Raw genomic sequence first — 10,985 nt, forward strand, 5'->3', positions numbered from 1 at the left:
ATCTGGTAACTTGTTAGACATGCAAATTTTGGGATTTTACCAAGATTTACTGAATCAAAAACTCTGGAGAGGGGCCCAGCAATCTGTGCTTTAACAAGCCCTCCAGGTGACTCTGATGTGTGGTCAAGTTTGAGAACCACTGTACTAGACGACCCCTAGGGTCTAACAGGCTATGATTTCATTATTTTGTAAATTGCTGATTGTGGCCCCTGGACTGAGCAATCTTCCTTTAGAGACCCAAGCACTTCCTCCAACTTTTCCTGACATACTCCATGCTGGCAGAAATCAAGAGTAGGGGGAAGACCAAGGAGAGAACTGGAATTACAAAACAGGCAGAGAAGATGCCTGCATATGTATTCTGGTTATTTTTCATGGAGTGGGTAGAGACATCCTTAATCAACACATCAACCCATGCGAACATCTGGGAGATGCCTCAAAATCCATATATCAAAACGGAATGCGTTAAATTCACTGGCCCCGCTAAAAAATGCCTATTCTTCTTCACATATCCTCTAATTCTATAAGTAGAATTGGCGTCTTCCTCCACTTTCTCCCATTTAACCAGGTCATCAACTTCATAACTTCTGTCTGGAGTGTCCTCATCGTCCTCTCTGTCATTAACCTAGTCCAACCCTCATCATTCCTCTCTTGGGTACTGGCTTCCTAATAGGGCTTCCTGCCTCCAACCCCAGGCCTCCTGGGTACATCCTCCACAAGGCCACCAGTGTGATCCTTAAAAGCACAGTTCTCCTTATGGTACTGCCCTTCCTTCCTCCATCCCTCCCTCCCCAAAAAAGAAAATACAAAGGTTCAATTGCTTATTGTGTGTTTCCCAAACTTTGCACTATTTTCATAACTATTTCCATAGTCCCTTACCACATATATGATTGTTTACCTAATATTTTTCTCCAATTCTACTGGCTTTTTTAATTACCAGCTTTAGCCTCTTCTAAGCAAGAATATTTGTAAAGTCACAGTTTTGGCATTCTAGTTATTATTTTTTTTCCTACTACTCATTAAAAAAAATGACATGACATAAAATTTTCTTTAAAAGTTTATGTGTTACTAAGTCATCTTGCATATGACTAGTGGTATATTTTGAGAACCCCGGGCTGCTGAATGAAAGTCAAGTTCTTAAATCTGGCACTCAAAGCCCTCCCTAATCTGATGCCAGACTAATTTTCAGCCTTAACTCTCACGCATAGCCTGTGCTGCAGGTACATTGTCCACCCTGCATTTCCAGAACACACTATGTTTTCACTCTTCCTTTAGCATTTTGCCTTCTCAGGCTTTAAGGTCCAGCTCAATTGAAACCTTCTATGATTCTTCCAGATGGAATTAACTGTTTTTCCCTCTATGCTTCTAGCTTCTTACACTGTGATGTGAGATTTAATATAATTTGCCTTAAACCTTTACTTGAAGAATTTTTCATTATGTGAGAGGTATATCATTCAAAGTCCTTGTAGGAAACAGACGGCACACTCAAATGGGGTATTGAGGAAAATATAACGAAAAGACTGTTTATAAAGGGGTGAATGTGGTAAAGGGGTACCAAGAGTGATGGAGCATTCTCCATCTGGCATCAGTGGGGAGACATTACTACCATAGGTCTGAAGGGTCAAGGGGAAGGGGTTACAAGAACCCAGAGAAAGCTGTAACTGTAGTTGTATAACAGGGTTGTGGCCTCTGATAGATGAATGTAACCACTGCCAAAATGTAGCCCAACAAGAAGGGAGTAGGAGAATAAAGACTCTGACCGTCTCTCCTCTACCCTACAGTCTCTGGCCAGTGCCTCCCATTAGCTAAATCCAACTGGAGGTCAGAGGGCACTCATCCAATCTATAAAGTTCGGCTTCCCAGAGCATAGAACAGGGTTGAGAGGGTTGAAGAGAGGATCTGCAGAAGCAAACCAAAGATGCCAAGCTAGTAAGAACCATAACGCTAAAGTTTGGGTCTTTAGTGAAAGGCCTCCAGGTCAGGAAGGAAAGTGACAGAGAGCATCTGAAAGCAATTTATTAGCTAATCTAAATCTAAGAAACATAGCATGTCTACGTCTTATCTTAACTCTATATCTGCATATGCTAAAAAAATGTTGATAGCAAAGCGAGATGATTATCCATTTTCCTAATTAGAAGACCCAAAATAAAAGGAGCTGTTTGGTCAACTTTTTTTTTTTATTGTGCTTTAAGTGAAAGTTTACAAATCAGTCTCTTATACAAAAATTTACATACACCTTGCTATACACTCCTAATTGCTCTCCCTCTGATGAGATAGCACAATACTCCCCCCACCCCCGCCCCGTGTAGATTCGGGTAGCTTCTGGACACCTCTGCCCTCTCATCTCCCCTCCAGACAGGAGATGCCAACATAGTCTCATTGTCGACTTGATCCAAGAAGCTTGTCCTTCACCAGTTTGAGCCAACTTTTAGGAATTAAACAGTCAAATGTATACTTATAACATTACATATAAACTAAGTTACATATAACTACTAACCCATTGCAGTTGAGTTGATTCCAACTCATAGAGACCCTATAGGACAGAGTAGAACTTCACCATAGGGTTTCCAAGGCTGTAATCTTTACAGAAGCAGACTGCCACATCTTTCTTCTGCAGAGTGGCTGATGGATTCGAACCGCCAACCTTTCAGTTAGCAGATGAGTGATTAACCACTGTGTCACTAAGGCCCCTAGTTACATATACATACTTAAAAGCACATATCCTATAAAATAATAGATTGATTTTGCTGTTTTTCCATTTCAAGAATAATTTTATTCAAGCTCTTTATATTCATTTTCAATATCAGTGTTTTTATGATCACCAGAACTTCTCTTGCAACTTAAATGTGATGATGGAGGTGAAATTAACTTGAGACCATGAGGTGATAAGCATGAGGAAAAGGTCAAGAGAACTGCAGATGCCAGATCTGACATTATACAGACTCATGGCACTTACCTCCAGTTTTGCTACCTGAGAAAAATAAATCCCTGTTTAAGCGATTGTTACTTGAGTTTTCTGTTATTGCAGCCAAATACATTCTTAACATTCAAGTGACTACAACAATAAGCTGAATATCAGAAAATTCAGGTTAATGTAGGTTGGGTGCTCAACATCAAGTTTCCAGCAACAGATGTCGTAGATGGTCTCATTGTCTACCACGAAGATACTTCAGAAGAAAGGCCCAGCCGTTTGTTTCTGAAAACTTAGCCATTGAAAACCTTATGGAGCACAATACTACTCTGACACATACGGGGTCCCCATGAGTCAAAATTGACTTGACGGCAACTGGCACAAATGTCATCTTCTCAGACTTTCTAAGAATCTCATATAAAAAAGAGGAGTATCATACCCCAAGTTACTTTCTAGCCCATTAATATCCTGTTGTGTTTTTTAAATTTCATTGTGTTGTTGTGTTGCTGTTAGGTGCTGTCAAGCTGGCTCCTACACACAACAGAACAAAACACTGCTTTGTCCCGGGCCATCCTCACAATCTTTGATATGCTTAAACCCATTGTTACCAACACTGTGTCAACCCATCTCATTGAGGGTCTTCCTCTTTTTCACTGACCCTCTACTTTACCAAGCATGATGTCCTCCTCTAGGGACTGATCCCTCCTGATAGCGTGACAAAGTATATGAGATGCAGTCTTTCCATCCTTGCTTCTAAGGAGCATTCTGGTTGTACTTCTTCCAAGACAGATTAGTTTGTTCTTTTGGCAGTTTCACTGCAGTTATTACTTTTTTTTTTTTTGGTAACTTATGTATTGTTTGCTTGTAGATTGTTGGTCTTCACCTGAAAGAATACTTGTTTCTTGAGAGCAAAGACCTTGTCTGTGTTGCTCATTGTTCTGTTCCCAGAACCCAGAAAGGTGCCTGGGACATGGTATTTGTTCAATAAATATTGGTGATGAATGAACCAACAGACCCAACTATCAACCTTAGGGTTGTTGCCAGTATTAAATGAGATAATGCATGAAATATACCAAGCACATTGGCTGGCACATAGTCGTTGTTGTTAGATGCTGTCGAGAGTAGAACTGCCCCATGGGGTTTCCAAGGAGCAGCTGGTGGATTTGAACTGCCAACATTTTGGTTAGCAGCTGAGCACTTAACCATGACACCACCAGGGCTCCTGGCACATAATAGAACTCTTTCCTTCCCTAATCTCCTATACCAAATTCTTTAGCAAGTCAGCTTGACTTCAGCTTCAAACATGTCCTGAATCTCCACTTAATTTCATCTCCACTACCACTATAGCCAAGCCACCAGCATAACTATCTAGACTACAAACAACAGTCTCCTAGTTGATCTCCCTACCTCTCCTCTTGTTTCTGTCTGTCCCCCTTAACCTCTAATCCATTCTCCATAGCCAGGGAGACCTTTCAGAAACACGTATCAGATTACGTCATGCCCCTGCATGAACATCTTCAACAGCTTCCTCCTGTTGCCATCAAGTAGATTCTATTCTGACTCATAGTGACCCTCCAGGACAGAGTAGAACTGCCCCATAGGATTTCCAAGGCTGTAATCTTTAAGGAAGCAGACTGCCATATCTTTCTCCTGCAGAGCAGCTGGTGAATCCGAACCACGAAACTTTTGGTTAGCAGCCAAACAAGAGTTTAACCACTGCACCACTAGGGCTTCTCAACAGCTTCGTAACAACAACAACAAAAAAAAACCAGTGCCATTGAGTCGATTCCGACTCATAGCGACCCTATAGGACAGAGCAGAACTGCTCCATAGAGTTTCCAAGGAGCGCCTAGTGGATTCGAACCGCCTACCCTTTGCTTAGCCGCCGTAGCACTTAACCACTACGCCCCCAGGGTTTCCCGACAACTTCCTAGGTACTTAGAATTAACCCAAATTCTTTCACCTGACCTGACCTCTGTCTTCCTCTCAGACTTACCTGATTTAGGCTCACTGGCTTTTTGCCCCCATTCCTGGGATTTACCAAATTTATTTCTACTTTATGATCGTAGCATTGGTGAATTCTTCTGTTGGAATCTACTACTAGTTGGCTCCTTACTGCCATTCAGATCTCAGTTTAAATGGGACTTCCTCTTTTCCTCTGAGAGGAGGTATCACTAATCTAAAGTGGTCATTTCTTATCACCTCTTTTATAGCACTGAAGACTATCTGATATCACCTTGTTTATATGTTTGACTTCCCCCACTGGGTTTTAATGTTCATGAGAACAGTAACCTCTTCAGTCTTGTCCAGTGCTCTGTTCCCAAAGCCTGGAGCATAAAATAGAGCTCAATAAATATGTTGAATAAATGAATGTATTGAGGATTAAGATGATGATGACGACGATACCTCATACGACTTGGCCACAAATTCTAGCAATTTTTCTAAGAACAAGAATTGCCATTCAGAGGTTAGATTCTGGAAGACTGGGGAAATCTGACGACTGTCACAAAAAGGTCTGGGGCTGAAGGCTGGGGGAAGAGAAGGGAATATATTTAAATGTTGGCCTTCTTTCCCCTATCCAAAGACCCCAGTGGCCTTGTAAAAGGGAGGACTAGAGTCATTTGACCAGAAACTCCAGCTCAGACACAGCGGGCATTTCCCATTCGTGGTTCTTCACAGCCACTCCGCTAGTTGCAATTGCGCAAACCTCTCTAGGACCCCGGGTTCCTTTCTGTTTCTTTATGAATGAGCCGGCTCCAGTCTGCGCACGCGCAGCTCCCAGCTCTCCCGCTCCACGTGAGACCCACCCTTCCCTCCTGCTCGCGACCCCGCCCTTATTCTTTCTAATAGACCAATGGGGAACAACCTGGGGGGCGGAGCTCGGAGCGGCGCGGCAGTGTAGTTCCCTCGGCGCCGGGCTCCCTCGGTTTAGTCGTGCAGTGTTGTGATCACGTGGCCGGCTCCGGGCGCGGCGCTTGTTTTGGTTTCCCTATAGCTTGGCCCTGGCAGCTTCTGGGTGAGCGACTTTCTTGCACGGTTGCCACGCCCGCTTACACCCTGAGCTCCTCTTCTTCGGGCTTTCTCAGCCTGCAGTTCTCCAAGCCCCTTGGGGCGGGCTCCTGCCATGCCGCTGGTCCGCTACAGGAAGGTGGTCATCCTCGGATACCGTTCTGTAGGTGAGTCTCCGCCTTGGGGAGAGCACGGACGCACCGCGGCTTTGTGGCCAAAGGGGGCGCTCTGTCGCGGGAGCCCGACCCAAGGAGGAACGGAGACATCGTGCGAACGTTAGTGTAGAGCAAGGATTGAAAGGGTGGAAGAGGAAGGGCTGGGTGGGATGGGGTGGGGACCGCTGCAGGGACCAGGGGCACGCAACGGTTAATGTAGGATTGGCTACAGGAACAGTAGAGTGATTCCCTCGGCTACGTTGGGGGTGGGAGTAGGGTCAGGATTTGGTGCAGGGAGCACGGTCTGCGTAGGGCTGGTGGTCGCAGGTGCCCAGGATCGGGGCGGACTAGACGCTAGGGAATCCCGAATCTCCTGGGGGAAGGGAAGGCTGCGGGAAAGACTTCCTGCGGCGCCACTGGTTGTAGTGTAGCTGATGTACAGAGACCCTGGGTGAAAAGAGAGTGGCAGTAGGCAAGGGGAAGGCATTCTTGGAGCACTCACAGGCTGGGGTGCTAATTGGGGGTCCCTGTTAGTCCAGGGCCAAAGACTGAAAGGTCGGAGGGTGTGAATGTGAATGGGGGATTTGGATACAATTACCACTGCTCCCCACAGGGAAGACATCTTTGGCACATCAATTTGTGGAAGGCGAGTTCTTGGAAGGCTATGATCCTACAGTGGAGAATAGTGAGTAGAATTCTCTGTTAGTGTGACAGGGCTAGGGCTCCACCCAACTCCATAATTTGGAATTTCTCTGGTGCCAAGGGGCTTATTTAATTAGACATTAAATCCTTTTCACACAATCCTGTTCTGTGAGTGGAGCTAGAGTTTGGATCTTGCAAGATACTGTGTCCAGGGTGGTGTAGTTGTAGACAATAAGAACCCTAGCATTGTCTTTCCAGTTTCCTGGAGAGCTCCCCGGACCTGGTCCATCCATTGTTACCCCCAGGGTTAAGATTGTATGGGGGCACATGTTGCTAGCCCTACAAGGCCCCTCATGGTCGATTTTTCTTTTCAGCTTACAGCAAGATAGTGACTCTTGGCAAAGATGAGTTTCACCTACACCTGGTGGACACTGCAGGGCAGGTACTAGTTGGGGTAGGGTAGCCGAACGTGGCAGTTCAGCCTTGGGAGGTGAAGTTTTGTAGCCTCTGAGGCTTATTTGAGAAGTAGTATTAAAAGTAAAGCATTTTAGCAGCTAGCAGTGTGCAGGGCTCATTGGAGCTACATTATAAATATTTGTTGAACAGAAGTAACTGGAGTAGGGAGGGTCCCTGGGGTGGAGTCCCACCAACCTTTGCCACCTGAATGGTGTAGATCTAGGTATTGATGTTTCTATTTCTTATCAGGATGAGTACAGCATTCTTCCCTATTCATTCATCATTGGGGTCCATGGTTACGTGCTTGTATATTCTGTTACCTCTCAGCATAGGTAAGTGAGAAAGGCTGTGAGTGGGGGACTTGTAGGACCTGGGTCTGTCCCAGATTTAAGGTTACAGCTTTATATCTGTGTTTGAAGCTTCCAAGTCATTGAGAGTCTGTACCAAAAGCTACATGAAGGCCATGGGAAAACCAGGTAAGTGGCCCTGGGGGACAGAAACATCCTGTGGACAAGAGGGGGTGGAGGACAGCAGAGGGGAGAATGGTCCAGTTAGGGAGGACACAAGTACTGCCTGGGCTGATGGGGAGTTGTTCAGCCCTGATGTGACTGACGTGAGGGAGGTTAGGGTCCATGAGGAATGGAAGGGGATCTTATAGTGACTGCTGTTTCCCTACAGGCTGCCGGTGGTGCTAGTTGGGAACAAGGCAGATCTCTCTCCAGCTAGGTATGTGAATCTCTGCTGCTCAGGATGAAGGAAAGTGAGCTGGGCCAGGAATCACCCAGGCCCTATTCCTGCCGCTGCCACAAGTTTTGGCAAATCATTTCATCTCTGTTTCTAACTTGAGGGTTAAGATGAAGTACCCTTCTATCTCAAAAGCCATAATTTCCCATAGGGTACCAAAATAACACTGAATGAATGAGGAGTAAGGAATAGGAACGAAGTGGGTGGAAAGTATTAGCCCTGCTTTGTCATAAAAAAGACCACAACTATCACTGCTTGGAAAAGGAGAAAATAAAGAATGGAATTAGTCGTGAGCTCTCCCCCGACACAGAGAAAAACAGAGAAGTCAACAACAAAAGATTTCTCAATTTATTTGTGTATATACATCATCACCCCAGGGAGCCAGCTCCACTTCAGGAGTTCCCAGCTCGCCTCACCCAGCCAATATCCTACAAGCCTTTGTCCCACATTCACTCCTCACTCCTTTGTTTATATCTTCTTTCTTAATCCTCCTCCCAAACCTTGGGAAAGTGGGGTAGGTCAGAGGAGGTCTAGATTCTAAAGATGTTGCAAACAACATGGGGGGACATTGCCATCTTCCATCTTCATGTCCTGAATTTGTTTCCAGGGAGGTCCAAGCAGTTGAAGGGAAGAAGCTGGCAGAGTCCTGGGGCGCGACATTTATGGAGTCATCTGCTCGAGAAAATCAGGTACTTGACCTGGCCATTAGCAAGGTAGAGGGAGTAGTACTGTTTTTCTCATGGCACTTCTTAGTGGTGGGGATGGTGGGGAAGTGGGGTGTTCACCTCAGACCTGGGTAGTGTTGGCGTGAACTAACTAACCTTTGCCTTGAATCTCTATCCTTTGCAGCTGACTCAAGGCATCTTCACCAAAGTCATTCAGGAGATTGCCCGTGTGGAGAATTCCTATGGGCAAGAGCGTCACTGCCGACTCATGTGAGCCTTTGGGCATGGGGTAACTGCCTTATTTCTGCCGCTGGCATTTGCCAGGCTCCAGTGGGGCATACCCTCAGGACTTCACGGGTATGGTTGCCAGCTGCGTCCCTAGCCCTCTGGGCACACAGTCTGGTACACTCATGTTTGCACACTTTTCCCAGGCTCTGACGGCCTGGGTGTCAATGTTTACAAAGGGGCAAGGATGTCTCATAGGCACTGGCCTCTAGCCCCCTGTTTTTGCTAATGAGTTCTGTTACAGCCTGCAGTACTGGGGTATGGGTCCTTGACATTCTTTATCCAGGACCCCTCCTGTGTAGGTTTTGGGTGTTGGCTAGGTAAGGGGAGCTGGGGCTTCCTGAAGTGGAGCTGGCTCCCTGGGGTGACAATGTGTATATACAAATAAACTGAGAAATCTTTTGTTATTGACTTCTCTGTGTCTGGGAAAGCTCAGGACTAATATTAATCTTTATTTTCTTCTTTCCAAGCAGTGATGGCTATGGTGTTTTTGGTGATAAAGCAGGACTAACACTTACCTCCCACCTTGTTTCTATTCCTTACTTCTTATTCATGCAGGACCATTACCGTAACACTTACTACTTGCCTTTCCCACCTTTTTGATCTGTTGGCTTCTCTCTACATAGGTATCAGTTGCCACTTGGCTGCCACTGCCATGCATGTTTGTAGGCAGACAATGTACTTCTTCTGGTTCTCAAGATCCCGTTAATTACAGAAACACCGCCCTCTAGTGGTCAGCTGCCACATGCTGGGACCTAGCTTCCATCCTCGAGCAGGCATTTGTTGGAACTCAGAATGGTAGGGAAGCCCCTCATTCGTAATAAGGTTAAGAATTAAAGAGTGTGGAGGCAGGGACTAAAGTGTTGTGAAGATTTCGGCTCCCCAAGAGAGTTGAGCTGAGGAATGAAGTAAGAAATAATGCCCCTGGTGTATGTCAGTCTCCCCTCCCTCCCCATGTCCTAGTACTTTTCATTAATATGGATGTTCTTTGCTCTTTTCATAACTTGGTGACCTTTTCATACCTTTCACACCTTTGGACTTGTGCTACCTTTTTTAGTTGTCAAAGGCTATTGCTTTTGCCTATTCTTATTGACCTACCATCTCAGTTCATTGTCCATCTGGATAATGTTTCAACTCAGAAGGTTTGGTCCCATCTGCCTCTACTTTTCCAGTCTCTCTAACCCCCCAGCCTTATGGCCTAAACTGGCCTAATACCTCCCCCAGGGACTTGTAAGGTTGCCTGAATAGCAGCTTCTCAAGGCGGGCATAGACCTCTCCTGCCTACTGGAGGAGCCTTAGTCCGAGGCACTCTGTCAATGCCCTTAGATGGGATAGACGGACAATATCTAGATGTGCTTTTTAGTTGTAACCTTATCAGTGGTTGGCTTCAGGCTGGTCAGGATTGTAACTGGGGGTGATGGTTTTTCATGCTGATTTTCAAAAGTTCTGCCAGTGGCCTTTGCTTCTATGATCCAGTGCCTAAAAAGAAATAAGGGCTGCTGGAAGGATATCCAAAGAGCAACCTCAGTAGCATAGGAGTCTCTTTAGGGCTGTTACCACCCTTTCTCTTTATATTAGACTTAGGTCCTTTTGCACATCTGACCTGGGATACTCCTGCCCTTCTGCTGCCACTTCTATGAGGTCTGGGGTAGACTTGCAGACATCTGAGGTTTTCCAGAAGTATATCAATATGCAATTTCAAGGCATGGTGGCAGCAAGGTATAGTGGCTAATAGCTAGGTTGGAATAGTGAACTTAGCTGTGTGACTTTGGATAGTCACTTAAACTTTGAGCCTGTTTCTCATTTATAAAGTGGGGTTAAACCTGCTTCAAAGGGTTGAGGTGAGAATTAAATGAGGTAATGTATGTAATACTTAACATAGTTTCTGATGCATAATAAGCCTTTAAGAAATGGTGTCTCTCAGTCAACCACTGTTACTATTGGAGCTCTTTTTGGTGAGCAGCTGCCTCTCCTTGTTTCTGAGTGCAGAGAGTAGGGAAGGGCCTTCCAATGTCCAACTTCTGGTTCTTGGTTAACTATTCCACTATACCTGGGACAGGTGTGGGTTCACTGCTGGACTTTTTTAAGTAGACCTGGATGGTTAGGAAGAGATAGTACTAG

The 10,985-nt window shown here is 45.4% G+C and overlaps 1 protein-coding gene across 2 annotated transcripts; it reads left to right on the forward strand.

Annotated features, from left to right (window-relative positions):
* Positions 1-4,491: 4,491 nt before the first annotated feature.
* On the forward strand, positions 4,492-8,909 carry RHEBL1 (RHEB like 1). 2 transcript variants are annotated; one of them, XM_003405760.4, is made up of 8 exons: positions 4,494-6,084; positions 6,686-6,757; positions 7,089-7,156; positions 7,420-7,502; positions 7,590-7,646; positions 7,849-7,896; positions 8,522-8,603; positions 8,764-8,909. In XM_003405760.4, exons 1-8 carry the CDS (start codon positions 6,033-6,035, stop codon positions 8,851-8,853), a joined length of 552 nt encoding a protein of 183 aa, XP_003405808.1. In that variant the 5' UTR covers positions 4,494-6,032; the 3' UTR covers positions 8,854-8,909. The 2 variants fall into 2 exon arrangements, with proteins under 2 accessions (XP_023411718.1, XP_003405808.1); XM_023555950.2 differs by lacking the exon at positions 6,686-6,757 and having other exon boundaries at positions 4,492-6,084.
* The last annotated feature ends 2,076 nt before the right edge of the window (positions 8,910-10,985 follow it).

This window comes from Loxodonta africana, chromosome 4 (assembly GCF_030014295.1).
Source record: "Loxodonta africana isolate mLoxAfr1 chromosome 4, mLoxAfr1.hap2, whole genome shotgun sequence".
Taxonomy (NCBI): Eukaryota; Metazoa; Chordata; class Mammalia; order Proboscidea; family Elephantidae; genus Loxodonta; species Loxodonta africana.